At 42.8% G+C, this 24,650-nt stretch overlaps 1 protein-coding gene across 7 annotated transcripts in view; it reads right to left on the reverse strand.

Annotated features, from left to right (window-relative positions):
* The window catches only part of ST3GAL3 (ST3 beta-galactoside alpha-2,3-sialyltransferase 3), a gene marked incomplete at both ends in the record, with an annotated part of 141,435 nt that overhangs the window by 110,060 nt on the left and 6,725 nt on the right, over nt 1-24,650 (reverse strand). For 4 of the 7 annotated variants that reach the window (XM_079535608.1, XM_079535609.1, XM_079535607.1 and 1 more), the window contains one exon: nt 3,579-3,626. The exons of the other annotated variants lie outside the window; for them this stretch is intronic. In XM_079535608.1, coding sequence (XP_079391734.1) covers nt 3,579-3,626 — 48 coding nt within the window. The remainder of the gene's footprint in view (nt 1-3,578; nt 3,627-24,650) is intronic. 7 annotated transcript variants of the gene reach the window in all.

Consider the following 24,650-nt stretch of genomic DNA (forward strand, 5'->3'; position numbering starts at 1 on the left):
GTCTACAGCTCAAAGAAGCAAAGAATGAAGCAGAACATCATTAATCAGAAACGAAAAGAGAAAAACATTTTTTGCCAAATAAAGCCACTAAGTCCAGCAGGACTTTAAAAAAAGATTATTTATTCTATTTATTCTCTGATTTACAGGAATACAGAAAAATACAGCATATTAAGTCCAACTCTTCTCTCCCAACAGCACCAGCAGTGTTGAGAGAGATTCTGACACACAACGTGGGAAAAGATCAAAAGCAAACAAACAATCCAACACTCAATCAAACCCCAACAGCTCCAAAGGTAAATTGAAATTGTTCTCCTCAAACCAAGACCACCTACCAGAGCCTCATAAATTCTTCAAACTTAATTAAATTAACTTAGATACTATGTAAAGAAATCAAAATGAGCAGATTTAAGGATATTTCTGAAACTGATCGACAGAACTTATAATTGCATCCACTGGTACTGGCAGACCTGCACGGGGAAAGCCACAGAACAGCACACCATCTTCTGCAGGTCACCAATGTCCTCCTCTCACTCTGGGCACCTGTCACAATTCCGCCAGCTTGACACACAACAATGTCAGCTGTATGCCTGCCCTAGCCTCCATCACGCCACTCTCCACCCAAAATGTAGGAAAACAGTCACTACGTTCACTCTGGGTTAGTATTTCAGAGGACATGTAATTGTTCTACTGAGGTTTAGCAAAGTAACATTTCACATGTATCTCATACACAGGAGGCAGGAAAAGTCTTAAACACAGCGAGAGCGTAAATTTTGCTTCCATGGTCATCCAGCGTTTGATATGCTAGCAACTGGGGCCAAGAGATCTTGCTCTCTGCTGTAAGCAGATGAAATCTAGGTCTATTCAAACACTGCGTCCTTCTTAGCGCTTCCCAAGATCAGGGCATGAAAACCTTTTCTGAATCAGTTTCAGCTGAAACACCAGCCTGCACATCACATCAAACATTCACCTTTGCTGCTCAAACTTTGTCTTTCAAAGGAAGGGGCAATCTGTCAGCTAATCACAAAGGCACCTGGGTACGAGAAGGCAGGAGCTCACAGAGCTCAGGCTCACCGCACAACATTTGACTATTATGTCTGTAGGCATCCTTCCATGAAGGATAATTTAAGGCTTAACAGCCAGGTGATCTTTTGAACACTGAGCTCAGAAAGTTTTATGCAGAGTAGCCAAATTCCCAGCCTCAGTGAAAACCAAGATTTGCACGGAACAAAAAATTAAGCAGAAAAGCAAGATGGAGATTAACAGCCAGCTCCAATAAATACAGACACTGCAACAAGACGTTGCCCTTCACACAGCGTGATTAACAATTACAAAAGAGCGATTCTAAAAGCTGTTTAGTATGCAAATAAAGGTCAAGTGTAGCAGTTCTAAACAGCATGACTATTTTAAACAGCAAATATATTATTCGCAGCTGTTTAATTGTGACTGATAAAGAAAAAAGCATATGTATTTATGTTACACAGTATGCAACTTTTGCCCCTTCTTACCCCGACCTGAAACGTCACCTACTGGGAATGGCTGGGTCTGCAGCTGCCATTGTCTCTTTGGGCTCTTTCTGGGCTCTGTCTTTTCCTGGGTCTGCAGCAAGGTGAGATGGGATGGACAGCGGAAGCACAATGGCCACAGCTTTTCTCTCTCTCCTTCCTGTTCAACAAGGAAAGCTATCCCTCAGTTGGACAGACATCACACATTTTATTACACATATCAGTACAGAGCAAGCTCGTTCCCAGAACAACGGATGCAAAATACTCAATATGAAGGCAATAAACATACAGCTCTCTGGTGTATTTTTCAGCCTCCCTTCTCAAATAAGAGAGTTTTCTTCATATTTCTTCAATGAAGAAATTCAATCTGGTTGCAGTGCAACAGAAGATCAAATTTTACGGTCTTATTCCTACCCAACCCAAGCTTGCATTGCAATGCACAAGCGGAGCAAAGAGCAGCGTTCTTCAAAGAGACTCAGACATTTTGCTGGCTCACATGAGCCTTGTGTCCCACCCTGCTCCTATCAGCACTCCACGAAACATAGAGCAGTTGGAGCAGCAGTTGAATTTCTTTCTTATAAATAAATCTACCACTTTGTTGGTAACATCAGAGCACAACGTACGTGACTAATTCCAGAGATACCCTCCGCTGGAAGCTCTCCACAGGGTTAAACTGCTTTGATATCAGTTAGAAGCCAAAAAGTATTAGGAAAAAAAAAATACAGTGGGTAATATTTCAAAGTTTTACTCCAGGACATATTCTGGTCTCAGTTGTACCAATATCAATCCAGCATCATTCCAGTAAAGATATGCTGATTCAGGCTTACTCAGCTGTAAGCAAAATAAAATACCGCCCTGAATTTTATTCCCAGATTTCTTACTTCAAACCTACAGAACTTCACCCCCTCCCAGATGGAAGAAGCTATCATCCAATACAGAAGGCAGCAGGCAGCGACACATTTCAGTTGTGACTGCTACACATCAGCAGAAGGGAAGTAAGAGAGGTTCTTCCTCCCCATCGGCATGGCAACATGCCCACTCTACACCCTGAGTTAAAATGCACCCACAGCAGACCAACTTCCAGCTACAAGTTTTAGAGAGTGGTGCAGGGGCAGCAAAGCGTTTGGGTACTGTCAACAAAGCAAGTTACTACCACTAGCTCTGGGGTTAGTAAACCAGAATTGCATCCAAGCTTTGTTAGTGTCAGGCAACAGGCTCTCTTTGAAACCGTGCAGGCAGCCGACAGGTGCTATGTTGGAAGGCAGCATGTTCCTCCTATGAGCCTAAGGCTAATAATTAAGGTACAATGTGAAACGTTTGCTTGGATTATATTTTCTTTTCTGCAAGAGAGTAAATAACCTCACCTTTTGAGTGTTAAGGGCTTTTTAAATTGTGAAAGTAATTCTTAGCTTTTCCCTTGCAGTTCACATGTTATTATGCATACACTGTAAACTGAATTTTATCTAGTATGGTGCCTGCTATTGTGCGGCCTTGGCTACAGTTCATGTATTACTGATAGCCAAAAGAATAGTTACTGATTTCATAGGCCTCCAACACAAAAGAATTTTTGATTTCTGATTCAGCTGAATTGAAGATCGTGCTTGGGTTCCAAAAGGAGTCAGATCGGGCAGCATTGGCCCTGAGGTTTGATAATGCTGGTCATCCTCCAACCAAAAAAAGTTTCCAGCCCTATTTGTTGAGCTACGACTCTTTTGCTTTCTCCTTCCTGGAAGCATTCCTGATTTCTTTCCCCAAATAACTCAATTGTTTATTTAACTGAGAAACTCTCCCAGTAGCTGGAACAGTTTTTCTTCAGCTGGCAGGTGACATCATCCTCATGCCTTTCACATAAGAAAAGCAGCACTAACGCACGTAACGCGGCCAGGTCATCCTCCTAGCTGGGCAGTGGAAGTGGTCCCACACATTAGCCCTTGTTTCACACTAGGACTAAGTTAAAACTTCCTCTAGGACCCATTTATCCACTGTGGGTTACCTGCCTCCCAACATGGCTACCGTGTCCTATCAAACAGAAGCCTTGTCATGAGGTGGGAGAGAGAGAAGAAGGCAATGTTGTACCTGAGCCTATTGTATGTCCAACGGAGTCAAAGGAAAGAACCACTGAATCTGTAACACAAGAGTACAAGTTCATTTTCCCCTTTTCCTTAGTATTGTTTCTTGCTGTAATATTTTCTTGCTATTGTTCTTTAATATGCCCTTATGCTTCATTGCACGAGGAAACAGAAGAACTTCTTCTGTTTCTGTTTCTGAGCCGGCCAACCAGCAGTCATCTAGCAATGGCAGAACACTGGAGAATGTAACAAACAATGAGGTCAATACCCAACAAAGTAGCTATAACTTATTTACTTAGACATAATTTTATTTTCAATATGTTTCGTCGATCTTGCCAGAACTGAACCATAACACTTTCCTGTTTGACTGCAGAATTCTTATCAAATATATTATCATTTTTTTGACCCCATTTAGGCACTTCTTTATTAAGATTAGCTCTTCCCCGATGCTGCTTGCTAAGCCAAGTGTTTTGTGCATGTTTCGTCCTCACCGTAAAGCTTGCTTTCCACATCCTTAATTGAGCTAGCGACTCCCATCTGAACACATTTCAATTCACCACCCTTCACTTTTGCACTGTTTGCAGGAAGGGTGCCAAGAGCCAAGCAAATATAGCCTCTGCTTGATGCCATTTATTGTGCCATGTGGGGTTCACATCAGATACTAATCACAGTCACAATGACAGCCATCGCTCACCAGTGGCTGATGATGACTTTTAGCCATTGGCTCATGTGATGGATCGTGTGACCGTAGAGCCGCCTCCCGCCTTCAGCTAAATGAATGGACTGAATTCCTCAAAGTTTATCTGCAATTTAAGCCTCAGAGGAGATCACCTGACCACGTCAATTGCAGCATCACAGCAGTGGCCTCCATGTAAGCCCTCACCACAAGGCAAAAATCACCATCAGTCGCTGTGCCAAAAACAGGTGGGGCTCAACTGCATTTGGGCAGGCGACAATCACAGGCACTGACAGTTACCCAGCTCAGCTGAAAGTAACTTGACACGGGACCATCCCACTGGGTTTTCTATGTTATATCATCCGTGCACTTAATTTCCAAATCTTAGAAATGTAATAAGGAAGTTTTTAAAAATCAATATAGTCAAACTACTCATCTAACTGGTTTTAAAACTATTTAAAGAATTAATAATCATAGAAAACTAGGTCTGCTCTGTCCCGGATCCAACAATGTGGTAGTAAAGTTTTGAAAAAAATAGTGGAAAAAAAAAAAAAGATTACTAGTCTCAAAACTTGTTCCAATAAAAATAAAAATCCATCTGGACTTAACAACTGCATTTCCTCTTTTGGGAGTAAAACTCAGACATTTTTATATTATTCTAAATAGCGAAGGGTTTAATTCACTTTAACTGTGTTAAATTCATCTGCCATCAATTAATTCTGAAGTATCTCTGTGGGGCTCTACTTGTAAAAAAACTGTTGAGATTTTTATCAACATAAAATATTGCTTTGTAGCTTATGCCAATCTTAAATATCATTCATTTTCCCCAATATATATTTTGGGCATAAAATATTAGGTCTTATCTAAGAACAGCTGAAAAGCGTTGCAAGCACCAAATTAATGTAATTCTTGCCACCTGCAGAAATGGTATAATGTTTCAGTCCCTTCACTGAGAACATTATCACCCTTCCACAAGCAAAAAGAATGACAAGCAGTAAGTGTGCAAGCTCCCCTTTCCAGTCCAGCTCTCCGTGAGACCATTAGGTTCCCAGTTTTGACACCAAATTGACAGAGCTTAGCCTGCACTGGGGTCAGCTCCCTACAGTGTGAGTGATTTCAAAAACCACAGATCTTTATTAAAGCACCATGTTTATTTCTGGCACTAACGCTTCTAAAAGGGAGAAACTATAAAAGTGCAGAGGGCTGAGAAAGCCATCACGCAATAACGCACAGCTTAGGGCTGTGTGCACCACAATGTCAAGCTTTTACATCTGTTTTCATGTTACCTACCATCTTTTTTCACTGGATACAGCAGTTTAAAAAAGAATAAAAGCAAAAACAAACACACAAACCAAAAATCAAGATACGGCACAAACCAAATGTCATCCTGGATCTGATCCAGTCCATCAGGAGAAACACACAGGGCACTCAGTGCCAGGAATAACAACATCTGAGACCTCATCAGCCTTGGGTCACCCTGAGGCCAAGAAAAGCCAGCAAACCCCTCTTGCAGGAGGGCTGAAACACAAGGATTCAGCTCAGTTTGGAAGAAAGAAGCTCCAAGACAAACTGCAGAGACTCAACTCTGCTCCAAGAACAAACTTAACTCTGTTCCAGCAATCCTATAAGACTCGCCTCTGAAGGAACACAACTGCATTTGCACAGCCCTGTCCTGAAGTCAAGAAAATCCTACAACTTGGAGATGGATCTGTGCATTGCTGCACTTAAGCACAGCTACCATGCAGGCCCAGTAAGTCACTCAGGTACAGGATTGATTGCATTTCTGAGCAAAGACTGGCCTTCAGAAGTCCCTGATCCTCATCTTCCTTCCACATATGCACACACCATTTCCAGCCCAGCATCCTCTATCCTGGTGGGCATGGTGGGGATGGGTTGGCTGTTGGACTAGATGATATTAGTGGTCATTCTAACCTTAAGGAATCCATGATTATATGCCCCCTGCAAATCCCTCATTTGGTTCAATGTGAGCTTTCCCACATCCTGGATAACTCTATGCCACAGTCCCATCCTCAGTTAGAAGAAATCACTCAACTTGCTGCAGATTGCCACCTCAGGCCCAGGCATTTCTGGACACCACATAACCATCCAGCTACTATTCCTCACAGTGCCTTCTGCTACTGCAGCCTCTGAACAGCTATGTCTGCAATGAAAGGAAAATAAATGAAGATCTGAGTCTTCGTAAGAGTTATGACCCTGACCAACAAATGGTAGGGTTTGTAGGAGATGCCAGAAAACATAATTGTCTCATCCTATTGGAAACCAAAAAAGTTGAACCAATAAAATTCTGTCATCCTTCTTTTCCTTTTTTTTTTTTCTTTTTTCTTTTTTATTAAATAAAACCAAACAAAAAACAACAAACCATCTCCAGACTTAAGCAATAACCTGACTTCCCTGGTTGAAAAAACAAAAACAAAAACAAAAAAAAAAAAAAAAAAAAACAACAACAACAAATGAGCAAGAAAGGTTGTGAGCTGCTTTGGAAGTGGTCCTGAGAAACCACAAACCATTAGTCCCGAAGGAGTCATAAGAGTTTAATAATAAAGGCTTAACACAGCCTCAATATCACACAGCATTACAGTAATATGCTCCACAGCCCAAGCCAAACAGGGAACAATACAGTAATACCTCGCAGCATAAGGCTGCAATTTGGCACATCCATCCCCTCACACAGCTCTGAGGTCCGTGCTGGTTTCTTGCATGCATGCTCACTGCTCAGTTTCTCATTCCCCATCTCTGCTCTCCAGATACTTCAACAGACTCCTACAGAACTGCAGCTTGTAGTTAATCACAGGCAATGTAATTTCTACCTCCAGAGCCTGACCTGAGACCAGATATCCTGCAGAGCTCCATCACCTGCACTGGGGGTGGCGACTGCAGTAACAACATTAAAGAACAAAAATTTTATTTAAGTCAGAATGAAAAGAATGTTGTGCTGCTTTTTTACCATGGAATTAGAAGACTAATTTGAGAACAGTCATCCAGCTCTCTCAAGTGAGCAATGAAAAGGATAGGATCAGAAAAACTATTAACCTTCACAATTTATTTCCTATTTGAGATTAATTTTCTATCACACAGCGTATAACAGAAAGTTCCTACACTTAAGGCACAGAACTCTCCAAAAAATGTCAGTAATAAAAGAAACATACTGTTATATTTTGCCTATTCAGAAAACAAAGCTCAAAACTGCAGTGCCAGTCTCAGAGCACAAATTACAGTGGGGATTCATTGGGCAGAGGATCTGTCTGAGCCCACCTCCTGTCCAAAACAAAATACCAGTGTAAAAAGAAAACCTGTGCAGTACACAACTATTAGGCAAAAAACAACAACAACAAACTGTATCTAAACACCCAATTAAGAAGATATAAACGTAAAGGCAGGACATAAAACAGAAAGTACAACTGGTATAAGATTTTCTCTTTTAAACAGATGACATGTATGTTCCTCTGGTTTCCCAAACATAAGAAACACTTCATAGATTATTTTCTCCTTACAACACTACTTGAACTTTACCAGAGAGGTTATACTTCTATTCCTAATCCTTCATTTCATTCTTTAAAGGCAGATATAGGGAAGGGCTAAGCCAGGTTTTCAGTCTAATGATAAATACCATCCTATCAATTTATTAACTATTCTACTTCAACTAAGCTTCACTTTTCCACCTTTTTCCAAGTGCTCTGAGATGGCTCTGTCCTAATTACACTGTCACTGGAGCACTTCTAATGCCACAGCCCCAAGGATGCTCTCAGCTGCCCATGACTCCAATCAGTCATTCTGACACTCCCTGTGCTCCTATATAAGCACTGTGTTCCCATACTAGCAGACCACAGAAGTTATAATTCCAGCATATTGCTTGTGCCCAATACTTTCAATTGTAGATACTTTTTTCAGTATCCACAATTAGATATATCAGGACAAGATACTCAGCCACCGCAAAGGCTGCAGATTTTGGCACCAAACCATGAACAATTTCAACCCAGTGCCATCTCCAACTGATGGGAGCCCTGAGATCAGAGTTCAAACTTATTCCCTTTATGGGAGGGGAACAGTCACTCTGCAACAGGACTTATCTTCAGGAACAGGAAACATCTGATTGTAAAGAACATTTGCAATAAACTCTGAATTTTCTACTTTAATAAAGTGGCTTAAAATGAGACTATGCTGCAGCCCTGATTCTATTACAGTAAATTTGATGCCTGTATGCCCTGGTTCAGAGATGGAAGAGCAGGCTAGTGCTAAATTCCCACAACATAAGTGGAGGGAAAGGCTCACCCTATTTTAAGAACTACTATAATTATTTCATTATACCACAGCAGGCACTGAAACGGGACACGAGTGGGACCCAGCTCACAGGCAGCACAGACACAACCACTGTGAACTCCCAGCCAGGCTGAAGTACAGCCAGCACGGGTAACCTCGCTGTGCCTGTATAATCCTGGGATGCAAGTGCTTCTCATCCCTCAAAACAAACCATCTGCTTTTTCTGCAAAGACCAAAGGCTTGAAAGCTATGGATATAGAAACTTAGCAGCAGACATGGTTAAGCATTATCACTTGTCTCCTAGGCAGCACGGAGATCAGTTACTACCAGTTACTTGGTAAGCTACAAAGTGGCCCTCCAGCAGCTCTCAGTGCCCCCTTGCTGAACCAAAGGTACGGCTCAGTGAGGCACTACTTGAAGATGCAGCAATCTCTTCCATGGATCTCATGGAGCTGGGCCAGCTCTTACGCTTGTTGTGCACATCGTTTCTCTTCTGTCAGGAGGGCTGTAATGAAGTGACAAATTTAATAGCAAGAAGCAACGCTCATGTTCCAAGCAGATGTATTTTTCTAACGTTCTGAGTACGTCAATTTTCTTTATTCTGCCATGAATGAAGTGAATGAAAAGATGTCCTGTGCCAGCTGGCCAACACTTCACAAGGATATTACATTGCTATTGTCTGCAGTCGTGCCCAAGTAAGTTTGACAGCAGGAAGTGCTGATGTGTTTCGCTCACAAAAGCAGCATTTCTTTAACTCCATCACATAACTTTGCATTACCATGACCAATAAAACCTGGACATGCGGACAATGTGGTGCTCTGCCACAAACATCAGGGTTTCACAGCTCCTTGGGATCTGTCCTGGCTCCCTGCCCTTCCCAACAGGGATGGGCGCAGAGTCCCCACATGTAGAGGAGAAGGGAAGACTAACATGCTGCGGAAGTTCAAAGAAATTCTACTTGGCTTGGAGGAACACAACTGGAGACAGATCTGCTGTAAAAAGTCAAGAAAACAAACAGGCCCAACCAATAAAGTTGGCATCTTAGGAGGTTTTTTTACTCTTGACAGAGAGAAATCCTTCAGTGAATCCCAGACAGATTCCCAGCATTTTAAGGAGCTCAAAGTTTTATTGTGTTACCCAAAGCCAAGTCTCATACTTGGGCTTTGATTTTTATTGTATTTACTGTAGCATCAAGAAGCGACTCAGACACCCAAATTCCATAGCGGAACATGCAACGAATTACAAAACAGTTAAGACCTCTCTCTTCTATGCTTATGAGGCATGTGCAAGACAGAAAGTGGATACTAGGAGTTAGGGAAGTACACAGGACCAAATATGAGAATGTGGCTCAAGAACACAGCCCCAGCTCAGCACAGTAATGTTTTTGTCAGCATCCATGGTAGCACCAGACTTCAATCAGGGCAATACAAAGGGAAGTTGGTTTTGTCTCTCAGCGAATCTCTGTTTTTATTAGGAATCAAGAAATAACAGTACTTGTGCACTCAAATTCAAAGCATTTCCCTCAGGTTCAGAATACTTATCTTCTTCAGAACATGCATCCCCATCTAATAGCTCCAAGTCGTAAAGTCCTCCACGCGTTCATTTTAACAGGTTCACTGTTGTCTCTTTGGGATAATCTTAGGAACAAAACAACACTTGAAGTGTCTCTATAATTAAAATTAAGAGCCAACTGGTACATTGGTACATGAGGGACGTATCAAGGGGCACGGGGGAAATGGCATTTAGATTTCCCTGTGTGCAACTGCTGGATCCAACTGTTAAGTACATTTCAATAACAAACCAATTAAGCCACTGAAATGTCTTACAGCAGAAAACTACTGAAATCAAAAGTAAATCAAAAACGATGACATCACTGCTGGAAAAATACTTATTCTTTTAAGGTAATTTTAAGTTAGTATTTATTTATTGCCATCATTAGAAAAATGTAAATGGCAAGCTCCCTTCAGTTTTCTTGCTTAGTGCTCACACCTAAAGTTTTCACATAACTTTTGGACTAATGAACAATTTCCATATAGAAAACCTGAGAAGATATTCAAGTATAATTACTCTTTACTACATGCTTGAAGCTATGAGATAAGCAAATTACCCTTAGATTTGTCCATAAGAAAAAAAAAAATTTAGCCTCCAACTAAAAATAAATGTGTGGATTAGAAACCTATTGCGTAGCGCTGGCACGAGGAAGTTAGTTCTGTACTTTCATAATGCGGTCTAAATTTCTGCTGGTACCTTTGATATCAGCAAACAGAAAACATTCAGAACTCGATACAGTACAAGAGTAAATCATTTCTATTATTTACATGGAGTTTTAACCTCAAAGCACAGTCCTGTAATGACAGTGTCTGACAGTGATGAACAGCCACTGGCTATCAAAGAGCTCGGGAAGGCTGCTGCACATCCTCACTGTTTTACATACAGAAAAATACTTGTGTGCCATCAGTGGCAATTAGGACAACAACTATTCTGATGCTCTACTCACTCTCATTTTAATGTCTACTGGAGCCATTAAATTGTTTTTCCCTCCCCATCCCCGCTATGGATAAAACTTTTCTGTGCGTTGGCTTTTCCGAGCTATCTCCCAGAAACCTCTCCTTCCTCAAAAGCAATAACCAGGGCTCCAGAAATATAAATAGTTCCATCAGGAAACTCGCATTCCTCAGTTTGTTTCAAAATGATCTACTGCTCTGCATAGCGAGCCAGTGGCTGAGAGCCTCCCAAAGCCTTAAAGCAGACAACATCTGGCCCTGCTGCCAGAACAACTGCCAGCAGGTTCCTATGGACAGCTTTACAGGGACACCTCTCGCCTCCCATGTCTGCTCACTGCAGGAAGGGGAAGAGTATGGGTGTAAAACAACTCCTGAACATGAGCTCTTTATAGGCATCTTTGCCAGAAAAGGGCAACGTTTGACTTACAAGGACAGACCAAGCCATTTATCCACATGAAAGGTGATGCTGAACAGAGAGAAATGTTGGATTCATTTTTCACCACTTTTTTTTTTTTTTTTTTGGCAGTTTGGAAGCAGGAAGGGATTGATTTTTTTTTTCCTGCTTGATTCCAAAATCTGAGGAGGTTTCTGACCCATCAAATCCTAAAACTCAGTCAGTTTCCAAAACACACACTAATAGGATTTGATAGGTCCAACACAGTAAATGATTTTATAGGTAACTGCCATACACAAAGAGATACCGAGCATGTGCTCTTCCAAAGACAAACACTTTGAGGAGCACCTTGGGTGACTTGGGCTTCTCTCAGTACGCAGCTCCACGATCACAATCTGCTCAGTGCATTCAACACCTGTACCAAACGCTGTGTGCTGTCCTGAGCCGAAACAACTGCACACACACTTTCATTTCCTATTTTTTTTTTTTTTTTTTTTTTTACAAAAGCGTTTGAGGAAATTATTTGCTTCATCAAAACATGAGAATAACAACCCAGAGATGGAAAAGCAGAAGGTCACTTTCACATGCAGAAACAGCAGGACAGCGCGACGTGATTCAAACAGCAGCACACAAGAGGAAGCAGATCATCACACCGATGGGACCCTGGACAATGCAGCTGGAGATTATCTAAAGGAAAAGTGCTCTTCCTATCACACCACATATAAAAATACAACGAGTCCCTTTAATTTAAGATTTGGCAGAAAAACCCACTGAGAAAACAGATTTAACCCAGAAGGTTAAGCTGTAAGAAACATCAGTTCCACACTAAGATCACTGGAATTAAACTTCTGAGCACCTAACTCGATTTCACAAGTTTGTGAAGTCAAACACCTGCTCACACATTTTTCTTCACATCTCTCTCAAATAAGCAGGAGAAATTTTAAGCTCTGAATCATCAGAAGTGCCACAGTTCAGGGTGTGAACCTCAAACACCCATATTAACCTCGCCCTTTAGCGTGGCCACCTGGACGTCCATTGGACTTCCAACACCTCTGGAAGAATCATCTCCTAGAATCATAGAATGTAGGGGTAGGTTGGAAGGGACCTTTAAAGCCCAGCCTTTCCAACCCCTGCCTTGGGCTGGCTGCTCTCCACCAGCTCAGGCTTCCCAGGTTCCATCCAATCCGGTCTCAGGCACCTCCAGAATGGGGCACCCAAAGCTCTCTGGGCATACTATGCCAGAGAAACAACAACATCAAGAAAAAAAACAAACACAAAAAGAACCCCATACAACAAAATCCCACACCCCAGATCAATGCATTGCTTTAATAAATCTATCAAGGCAAAGGAGCAGCTCGCTTCAGAACAGTACTCAGCATCCAGCAGAGCTGAGACATCAATTGATTTTGACAAAGTGCATCTGAAACTGCCAACCTCACCAAAAGCTACAACTTGCAGCAACTGATTGCTGCCAGCTGCGACTCCATCTGATATGAACTCAGTTTCCACAAAGAAAACCCACTGTACGCTCAGGCAGACCTGCCTTCCCCATTCCCTACCAGCATTTCCAGCCACCTGCTGACATCCACTCCCAGCCAGGATTTCATGGGCTCACTGGGATTCACAAATTTTAGAGTTTCGCCATTCCTGGATTACTTCACGAGCAGAACTCCTCATAAATGGCAACAGTCATTTTATTGGCTTCGTTCTAAAGCAGCTGTTCCTCCTCCACACCTTCACTCGAGTGGCAAAGTAACAGCTCCACGTTGGCAGGTCTGGGATCCAATCGGAAATGGAGCACAGCCTCTTGGTGTGTGACAAGCAATCCGTATGGGCAACATTTTGGCCACAGGTTTGACTGAAATTGCCTGCACACATGAACAGATGACAGGAGAGCAGTGAGTAGAACGCTCCGCAAATACAGGCTACTGCAAAGCTAGAGGCACCAGCTCACCGAATGCAAAGGATTGCTGATCTCTGAGAGAAAACAAACCATGTGCTCCCACATGGCTTCAGCTGGAGGTTTGTTAAGTCTGGGGCTGAGGTGTGGGGGATGCGGCTTTCTTTGGTTTTGTGACATTTTTAAGCTTCAGTAAAAAAGCATCTTTCCCAGTCTGGATAACCTCGACATTCTTTCTCAACCATACTAAAACAAACAAGCCTGTTAATTCTCCCAAGCCAAATCAAGCAATGGCAACCTAGCCATCATTGATGCTATTCAGCGTGTCACAAAACCCCAGCATTTTGAGGCCAAGGTCTCCACATGGAGAAATGTGAGCCAAAAACAGGATTAAAAGCCAACTTCAAAATTGCACATCTGGAAGAGAACTGCAAGCACCTTAAGATCCTCCCTGCATCCAAGCAGGCAGTTATCACCAGCTCCAGGCCCACTGACATGCGAGAGAAGGAAATGAGATTTATCAGTTGCAGCAGGCCACTTTCCCACAGCTGGCTTTAATTAAGCTAATTTGGTGGCCATAACTTACAGCCAGCAGAGCCTTCTCAAATCACTTGGCAAGTATTTCTGCCAGCATTTCACCAGCTGTGCTGACCAGGAACACCAAGTGCAGTATCATTCTGCAGCGCCTGAGGTCCAGCACTGAAGTGCACTACATGCATTCCCCTGAGCTACCAGCCAGTACCACCACTGCCTTCAGGTAACTGTGTGAGAAGACAGCATGTGAGGAAAAGTACCACACTAACTCCACTGAGTAGAAAAATCGCTTCTGAGAAGGCAGCTGGATCCCTAGCCAAACTCCTGTTATGAACTGGGCACACTTATGCTATATATAAAACTTATTACTGTGGATATTGAAAACATTTTGGAGCAGCAGGAACACAATAGCCTATATAATTCCTAGGCTAATTGTGCAGCAAATCCTCTAAGCCAATTTTTCTTCTCTGGGTACACATAGGATAGCTTTACCATGAAGGAGTGTTCTGGGCTACACTGTGACTTCAGCACAACCCGCTGCATTGCTACACTGTGCAAATTTAAGCCCAATCTCCAGGCTTAAATCCCCATCCATAAGTGGATGGCAATGGGTCTGGCAAGAGTCTCAGTTAAATGACATCTAACTAGATGGAGTTTTTACTAGGGAAATTTTGCATGCAGCAATGAGAATCAAAGAGACCACCAGCACAAGTACATAACCCCAACACGCATTAGAAACATATGCACCAGTAAGCATCACTTAGGAGAGAAGATTTCAGCCTGCTCAGGGACCTGCTTTCAAAAGTCCCATTCACAGGTATATTAGGACGAGTAAGGACAGCATGGAACTGCTGATGAATCACACAGCAGACCTGCTGGCAAAATAAATAAACAAATAAATGAAAAAGGGCCTGGAGAAACAGGCAGACAGAAGTCTCATGAAATTCAAAGGGAAATGCAAAGTCCTGCTCCCAGGGAGGAATAACCCTATGCACCAGCACACACTGGGTGCCAACCCACTGGGAATCAGCTTCACAGATAAGGACCTGGGGGTCCTGGCAGACAACTCGTGGAACACGAGCCATCACCACATCCCTATGGCATAGCCTGGGCTGTGCAGGGCAGAGCCCCACAGCTGTTGAAGGGGATCCCTCTGAGCCCCAGCTGGGCACTGGGACCAGCACTGGACTTCCAACTGCCAGCGGCACACTGCAATTAACTGAGGTGATTAAAGGATTGGAGCATCTGCCATGGGAGGGGAGGCTGAGAGCTGGGGTTGTTAGCCTTGAGCAGAGGGGAATCTCAGGAGAATCTTAGTCATGTGCATCTTTACTACTGGAGAAGAACAGTGCATAATCAACCAGCGATGACGCAGAAGGCCCAGCCCCAAGCTGACAGCCTCGAACACATCCCCTGTGCCTCTTCCTCTGAGCAATCCCAAGGCTGAAAGGTCCAGCTGCCAGAAGGCTGTTCCCTTTGGTCTCCCACTGCCTAGCAGCTGGCTGACACTGCCTGCCACGCCGTCAGTTGGACAGAGAATGCTGGCTCAAGGCAAGCCATAAAAACAAGGGCTAGGGCTGAAGCTCAAAGAGCATAAGTGACATTTCAAAACCTGTTTATAACCAGTGCTAGCAGCATTTCCCATAGCCAAAGCCCAGAAGCATACCAACACCTTTCTACCTACTCCCTCTCCATCTTAGCCCAAACCCTGCCAGACATTTATCTCCTGTTTTCCTCTCCCAAGCAGAGGCCAAGTCTCCCCAAAAGCTATCCTACCATCCCAGAAACACACAAAATGTATGTGAAGACAAATTAAGAGAGCAGTTTTCCAGAGTTCAGGATTAAACTTCAAGCTTGTCTACGTACAGACTTTCACCAATGAATTTACACTGCAGTTGAAGAACTTTGAGAAACAAACTCATTTAAGCTCCCTCTGCTGACAAATCCGGGATCCATCTGTACCTACAAGGGGTCTCTTCTGACAAGTGGAAAACGTGATGTGTAAAGAAGCATTTCTCACCAGCAAGACAACAGATAAACCCATACTAAGATGCCCAACAACGTAAGTCAGTTATGGTACAGTCGGCATATGGCTGTGACCAAACTGCAGATGTTTCATTCCCATCAGCATTACCAATTCCAATCCAAAATTAACACCAGCCTCAAGGTGTACTTATATAGTACTTTGGCAACAAAGCAAAATAAAGGCCATTCTCACTCTGTGCATTCCAGCACATCACTGCAGCTCCCCACCACATCTGTGCCAAGACAACTGCTCACTGGGTGGAGGCTATAAATCAGATCACTGAAAAAGTATGAGACAAAAAAATACCAAGAATCTCCCAGAAAAAAAAGCAACCACGTCGTTACTTACAGCAGGTTTGCCACCAAAGTCAACATCCCGTGTAACTGTACCCTCAGAAACTCAGTTTTGGAAAGCTCAGGTCCTTTCCACAGAACTCAAATGGTCCCTGGCAAAGCAGTAACATTCCTTAAAAGCGGGTCTTAAATAACTGCACACCTGTCGACACTCAAATAAAACACAACTCTATGGTGAACAAGGGCCAGACACTGCCTAAGAATGTGGCAAATAAAACAGAAGAGGAAAGATTGCAGTAAGGCTGTTCAACAAAAGACATGGAATAACTGAAGCTCTGTCCCCAAACCATCATTATTTCTCATGCTCAGATGGACAACTCTCTGCAAAGCTGCCCACGGTAACGAATGCCTCAATCTAGGACAAATCAGGAGCGTGGAAGGAAAAGCAAGCTGTGTCAGAAAACTCATCTTCTGAACGCTTTTTGTGGCAGCAAAAAATGAGAAAACATTCATGCTGACTTAAGAAAATTAAGGGATTGTCCACAAAATCACTTGGAAAATTCATAAATGACTGAGATGAAGACAGAGAGGTGAACCAAAGAGGATAGTGCAGTAGCGCATCAACTGTTCCAATGATCAATATATTGGGAGAAAAAAAAAAAAAAAAAAGAAAAAAAAATCAAAGCTCCATGCTCATATATCAACATTTGGAAGATAATAAATAATAATTGTATCTTACAACAACAGTACCCTCTACTGTTACAAAGTCGAATAGCAGAAGACGAAGCCCAGCTCTGACCGTCACACACACCCAACACAGCCACCAAGAACAACTACATAGCTGTAACAGCTATCTAGCTTCCTGTGGAGATCTTTCAAGTCTGTTGGCTTCTTTACACTAAGATTTGGGGTAGGTTATGAAGCCCATTTAATTCTTTTCCCCAGACCTTTTACTGTGGTTGGCAAAGTGACAGTTTCAGCCTTTTTTTTTTTTTTTTAAAAAAAAAAAAAAAAAAAAAAAAAAAAAAAAGAGAAAATCGAACACCAACTTCTTTAGAAGCCCAGAGCCAGTCAGCACTACAGCAATATCTTCTGGATCACTCACAGAATATCACTGTAAATGGAGCCTCAAGGCAAGCCATGAACTTCAGGAGACACGGCTCTCGTGGTGCCCAGCTGGAAAGCAAGGGAAGATGTGAAGATCTTTAGGAGAGCTACAGGGCTAAAAAGGCTCCATCAAAGGCTTGATTTGAAGCACAGGCATCCATCACGGAATGTTTGAATGAACAAGCAGTGAGAAGGGAAAAACACAAAAGTGGTGAACGCTTCAACCAGATGGTGAGGTTACAGTCAATATCTCAACATGGAACTGTGGATATAAACACTCGTGTGTGATCCAGAACTACACACCACTCGCCTTCAGAAAAAACAAAATCCTCAGTATCAAAAGGAGAAGAAACCCTCTCACTACTGAGGAACAGCTGATCCATGCAGAACAATCCTTTATCTGCAGCTGGCTTTTAGAATTCAACTTATGATCAACTCATAGCTTTTTAGTTTAAAATTTTCCCTTGAACTTACTAGGTTTGAACTTTAATTAGCCACAGAACTCTCAAAGTGAACAACATTAAAACAGAATCCATTACTTTGTTAGTGATCAACCAATATCATGAAGAAACAAGACTTTCTTGAAGCAGCTATCACCTTCCACACACTATGAGACCCTTAAAGCTGGACCCTAAAGCTCCTCACAACCTTGAGGAGCTGGTCTGGAGACTCCTCTGCTTCCCTTTGAATTACAGAGCATGCAGCAATAGCACTAGCAGAGTACGGTTCAAGATTCCTGCAACAAAACCCTACCAGAGCAAGGGCAGACCGAGGCACCTGGGAAGGACTCTGTGCCATTACTGAGAGGTAATTTATCAGAGCTCTTAATCTTACCTTAGACAGCTAAAATTACATATCAAGAACATACCCTATGAATTAATCCTGTCTGAAAAGCTTGTATTTGTCTTCTGTTTGGAATGTGATAACTACCAACCATAACCCTGGGGCTAGCATGTTTGCTTTCCCTCCCAAACACATCAAAACAGTTTCGTGTCCTTCCATCAGAGCAGAACCACGTTTGAATACAACCCAGGGCAACAGCAACAGGGCAACCACACAAATATTTGAATCTTGGCAAATAGGCATAGTGTGGGCTATAGTGGTGTTTATGAGTTACAGAGAATCACAAATTTACCTGAATCAGCACCACAAGACTGAAACCCCGACGCATTTGCACCGAAAAGCGTGAACAAGATTAAAACTGCGAGCCACATTTTGCTCCGCTCAAACATACAAAGCTTCCAAAAACAACATTCTAACACAGTGCCACACTCCAAGAAACATATTCACAAACCGCAGTGTCTGAAGAAAAGCAATGAGACGGACAGAGTCTAGAAAATTTAAGAAAACAAGACAAAAGAGAAGACTACCAGCCTAGAACATGTAAAGACACGCTGAGAAGAGGAAAAGGATGTGCAGAAGAGCTTTTCATTGACTTGATTGCAGTCAAAATGATTTAGGGCAGACATCAGGAAAAATCAGTCTACAGGGAAGAATAATTAAGCACTGAGATAGATTGTCCAAGTTTCAATCACATTTTATAGAGTACTTCTGACATACGCTGGCAAGAAATTATGTTAAAAATATTATTTCTAGAGGCCTGGAGAAAGAATTTCTGCAGCTCTTCCCAAGGCTATTTTCTACAATTTCCTATAAAGGAAAATATTTTGAGTGGCCATTGTTGAAACACACAGCTTCTAACATCAGTAGCAATGTTTAAGATAAGATAACCAGGAAATTAAATATTGGCGGAAGTGAAAAACAAAACAGGACAATTAGCTTACAAGTTAAATGTTTACTCAAGTATCTGAGATGGTAACTGAATTGTTATACAACAGGAAAGAAAACCACCTTGCAGTTCTAGCTCTCACTCCTGGCTGTTCCTACTGCCAGTGAGGCAAAGTAGCTGGGCTACAAGCTGGAGAGCCAGGAAAAGGAAAACACAACAGAAATACTGAAATAACTGAAGGGTTATCAGTTAAACCGATTGGCTCCTCAAGACCTCTATTTTCAATGTAACATCAGAGCAGCAATAAATGCTGTGTAGCAGAAGCCACATCTTCTTCTATTCAGCCCAAGTCCCACGATGGTTACAATCACAGCAACTGAACTTCTCCATGGTACAACTGCCCTGCATTCATCCAGAAATCTTCAGCATTTTCAAAACTGTTGTGTGTCCCTTCCAACTCAGGATATTGCACGGTTGTATGACTGCCCTTTAAGTAAATCCAAAATCATTGCCTGGAAATTGGTTGGAAAGCATCATGGGAGAAGAGAGAGATTAAAAGCAATGGTTTTGGATTTGCTCCTGTCTTCTAAATGAAACTTCTGATATACACAAAGCTGCATATGATCATAATCCTGTCCAAGAATGTAGCATCCAACATGCAACTGCACGGGATTTATACGCCATAGCATATAGCCACGTTCCCCCTAACATTTTATGGGAGCAGGCACACATTCCAGAGTCGAGGCTTCACACTGCACAGGATGTAGGAAGGGAACCACACAGCAATCAGTGCAAAACGAAGCCTTCTGGAAACATTCATCCTGATAGCTCCCATTGGATACGGATAAAGGAAATACAAGGATTTTTTTTATTTTAATTAAAATGTTTTATAAAGCATATGCTGAGGAACTGATAAAAGTTCTTTTAAGAGAAACCAGCTTAGAAGAGGAATATATTGCATTCTCAACTCTTAAAGAAGATTTTGGCGTTCGTGCGGCTCATCAGCTTGCACGCTTTAGAAATCCCACCTTTGAAGGCCAACAAGCAGCTGCTGTGGAAAAGAGACAACCACTCCTATCAGTGAGGTCACTGCAAACAAAGACAGTCATGAGCAGTTGGCTAAAAGGACTCAGAAAGTAGATGAATAAAGGCAATAAACTATCCCAAAAATATTTGGAGAATAAAAGCTGTGCTAAATGGGGAACCCTGGAACTGGAACTGTGGAACTGGAAGGATGTAGAAAGAAGATGAGAAAGATGGATTTTGTTCTACTGGAGTCTATTGAACAACCTGTTGGATTCTATTGAAGAATCAACAGAAATGTTGAAAAGGATTGGAAAAAAACAAACACAAGTCTAGAAGAGAAGCCTTGAAGGCGCCCGTTTTCTTGGATGCAATACATTGCCATCGCCCATCTTTCTCCCTGGAGCAGGCTGCAAACCCAAACTTGCAGTCACATCAGTGAAGAGCAAACTTGCTTTCAGCACACCAAACATCCCCATGCTGTCTGTCACAATGCAGACGTGCCTGCCATGAACAGCTGGCAGCAGTGAAAGGAGCGCAATGCAGCAGTGTAAGCATCTGACCCAGCTATTTCCAGCAGCACTATCTTCTGCAGAGGGAAGCAGTTATCACATGCAAGGCTTTCCTTGCAGCCATCATATTCACACCAGTCCTTGACGGCTGATCACACAACAGTCTGCAATATCCGCCCTTCTTCCAAATAGTTCTTTGTTAGTCCAAGCTTGCTAAATAGCTGCTTGCCAAGGACTTGGAGACTAAATTACTAGTGTTGCACTGCCACTGCCTTTCCTCCCCAACTTTCTCATCTATTGAGCTCTGGAAGTTGAAGATAAAGCCTCGATTATCTTGGAATACTGTATTCTCACACGGCCTTTGGAACTTTGCTTTCTATATAATTACATTTGCAGGGATAAAAGCAGACACGTGGAAAACACTCCCAATGCCCACCTCATCCCCTGAGCCCTTTGGGGGAAGAAGGTGACAGTGGCCAAAAGTTACAGTTTAGAAACACAGAGTCCTTTGAGCAGGAAGGGACTTTTAAAGGTCACTTAGGCCAACTCATGAGGGTCAGACCGGACATTAAGGAAAAGTGTTTCACTGGGAAGGAAATGCACATGGAACAGATTGCCCAGAGAGGGGGCTTGTTGTCTGAAGTCTGGTTTTTGGATCATCCCTCTGTTCTCACTCCCTTAACAGCAGCCACTTTTGGACTGAGCCTCTTCAGAAGCAAAGGGCCATTGTGCTTTGTGACAGCAACACCATTTCCCATCCTGTAGTTATGAAGAGCTATAATCTCTAGAGAGGCCTACAGACAAATAAGGGGGTGTGCAGATGACTGTACAGTACCCCGCTGGATGCTGACGTGTGCAACAAAGGAAGGCTTTGCTTAGCCTTAGGAGAAGACAAAGCTTTGGGAAGACAAGACAGCTGCCCTGCAGCACCTGCAAGAAGGTCATCAAGAGAACAGAGCCTGGTTCCCAAAGCATTGCATGGTGGGGCAGAGAGGCAATGAACATAAATCCAGACGTATGGAAAAACCAGCTCACAGTCAAGACAGCAAGGCACTGGATAAGGCAGTACAGAGAGGCTAAGAGGTCTCTTCCAGATTTTCAAAACCTGAATGGATAAAGAGCTGACTAATCTGGTCTCCAAATGAAGTTACTCTGAGAACAAATAATGCTAGAGAAGATTTTTTGTTTGTTTGCTTTGTTTTTAAAGTAGCATTTACTGAAGTTTACCCAGGGGATGGCCAGCTGCCACTTGGTAACTGCAGAAAAAAAGAACAATGCTGTAATTTTCTTTGTTTGAAGTCGTATTTTCTCCACCTGCAACAGCTTCTGACAGCACAGGGTGTCCCAGAGGGTCGAGCAGAAGACAGCTGCTGCCCTCAAGTGGTCCCTGACACAATCGCACATAGCAGAGCCCACGGCCCCCAGCCCGACTGCACACCTTCTAAGTGGTGCTGACACGGACTGAGAATTTCCTAAAGATTGAGACATTTGCTAAAGAGCTGGAGTGGGAGGGGATAGGCAGCTCCTGCATCTTCTCACCACATCAGTTTCCTGTTCCCATCCACGGCATGAATGAATTTTCCAGCATACTTGAATATGAGTCAGAGGAAGACCTGCTTAAACACGGGCTCAGCAGAAGGCATTCCAGTCCCACACAACCTGAATTCAATCTGTATTACCTCTGCTATCACATTATTTAGTCTTTGGAAGATTGAAGCACCTACCAACAACAAAAATCAGATCAGAAATCAAAGCAGTGATCAGGCTCCCCAGACAAAGATCACAGTATTGTATGTTCCTGAAGCTGAGACACGATGTGCCTTTTTAAACATCCTCACTTATTGGAACAGACAAGTGTAAAACACCGACCAAGGAACTGCTCACACGGGCAGAAAGATGGGGATACCAGAGCTGAGCGCTGCACGTCAACCCGAGCTCCTGGGGAGGGACTGGGCAGAAAACAATCCTCCTTTGTGCTATTTTCGACTCAATTAGCGAAGCATTTGAGTCACTGCCCCAAGAAACTCCACCTGTTCACAGGCCACGAGGTCTCTCCTCACAGATACAATGCACTGTAATTGTAAAACTATAATAAAACAAAATTAGTTTGTTGCAGCAAGGAGAAGCAATGTTACATTGTGCTGTAGCTCTTCTAAGCACCAATAGAGCCTGTTTCTCAAGGTGCAAACCCCTGTTTTGAAGGCTTTGGAAGTATTCATGCCACATCTGAATCACCCCAAATATGAAATAAATACAGAGAATCCCTTCAGAATTAGCAGCTCTTTAACAACAATTCAATTTGCAATCTTTACACTGCATTAACGCATGCTTCTGCTTCTAATAAAGCACCGGACCTGAACACAAGGGCTCTGAAATGCATAGAAATTAATGTTGTAATTAAGCACATTTTAAAATAATAAAAGCTTTTCCAATGCTCAGATAAGGCACTTCTAAGCAGAGACTGCAGCAACGGTGCTAATCAAAAGCAGCGTTACTAATTTCCCAGCAGCACAATGGGGAAGCACAGATGCTCTATTTAGAACGTGACAGAAATGTGTGGGACAAGCCTCAGAAGGCAGAAAAGTCTTAGCAACTAAATTCACAGTAATTAGATTTCTAATTATACCTACAGCACCAGTGACTGCTATGCTTGAAGCCGCCCGAACAGCTCCATTATTTCCCAAGTCTCATGTTTGAGTATGGAGAGCAAAAATTACACTTTCCCATTTAAAAAGAAGGCAGATTAATGCAGCTAGAAAGCAGCAAGTGTGGTGCCTTTGATGTGGTGCACCTGAAGGCTGAATAACCCTACAGCAGCACTCACAGCTGATCAGGCACTCGCACATCTCACCAGCAAGTAAAACCAGCTGCATCATCCCCTAATTACAGGGCTCACACCCAGCCACCAACACTGCCCCTGCAAACCATCCCCTCACCAGCTGTGTCACTGACACTGCACTTGGAAACACTGCTGTGCTTTTACAAATATCAGCAGAAATCTCAGCCCTGAGCCAGAGACTTCAGCATATTACTGTTCTGCACCTAGCAGAAGCAGGATGTGCATTACAGGGAAACAAGCCTCCTTTGGCTAAATGGATGCTGGATCAGGAGCCTGGAGACCTTTATTCTATTCATAGCTGTGCCCTTGAGCTTGCTGTGTGACATGGAATAATTTCACCTCCCCGTGCCTCTGCTTCCTCAGCCTTCTTGAGTCAAGTCTATTTAGGCTACTGCCCTTCATCCTAAGCAATGTGCCTCAGTGCATCTTTTTGATTTGGATCTCCAGACACAATCACAATTGAACAGCAATACTTTTGTAGTATTACTGCTGTGAAGAATTTGATTCACTTCTGACCAAGATTAAGAAAAAAAATAATGCAACTGCACTAATACAACATTAATGTGCCAATCACATCCTGCTTAGCCTTAGTATGTAGGCAGCCATCAGCTACTTACCTGCCTGAGAAATTCAACATGAACTGATTTCCAAGCCATTGTGTTTTCACTCCTAATAAAGCATTCCATAGCTACATCATGTTAACTCTGTTGGTTCCAGGACTTAAGGGGATACTGACTCAGCTCAGATGGACCTTAGGTTCAATCAGCATTCCTAATACTGGAAAGCAACAGGAAGATAGCTAAAAGAACAAAAGGACACACTGTAACAGGAGTAAATTAAAGTAGGAGTGACCCCAGCATCATCTGGAAAAAAAAAAAGTTAAAAGCATTTATGCTGCTTGCCTTTAAGCTCCCAAAAATGCAAACATTCTGGTTTGTCATTTTTGGAACAGAAAAAGAATAGCTAAATTCATACTCTCAGATGCAGGTGCCTGGACTGTCCAGGGTATGGTCATTCACAATACTAAGAACCAAACACGGTCTGGCTGGGCTGCCCTTGCCAGCCGTGCCCAGGTCTGCCCGGTTCATTGCCTCAGCCTGAGGCTGTGATGACACAAGCAGTTCACGTGAGAAGAATGACCTGTACAGGAACAAAAGCACCTTGGTGAAAGGCAACAATGGAGGAAAAACTGCTTTTCCAAAACTTGCCTAACTGCTGCAGATACAGTCAGGATCAGTACTGAGGCCATGACGGACGGAAGACC

This window comes from Tetrao urogallus (genome assembly GCF_951394365.1).
Source record: "Tetrao urogallus genome assembly, chromosome: 5".
Lineage (NCBI taxonomy): Eukaryota > Metazoa > Chordata > Aves > Galliformes > Phasianidae > Tetrao > Tetrao urogallus.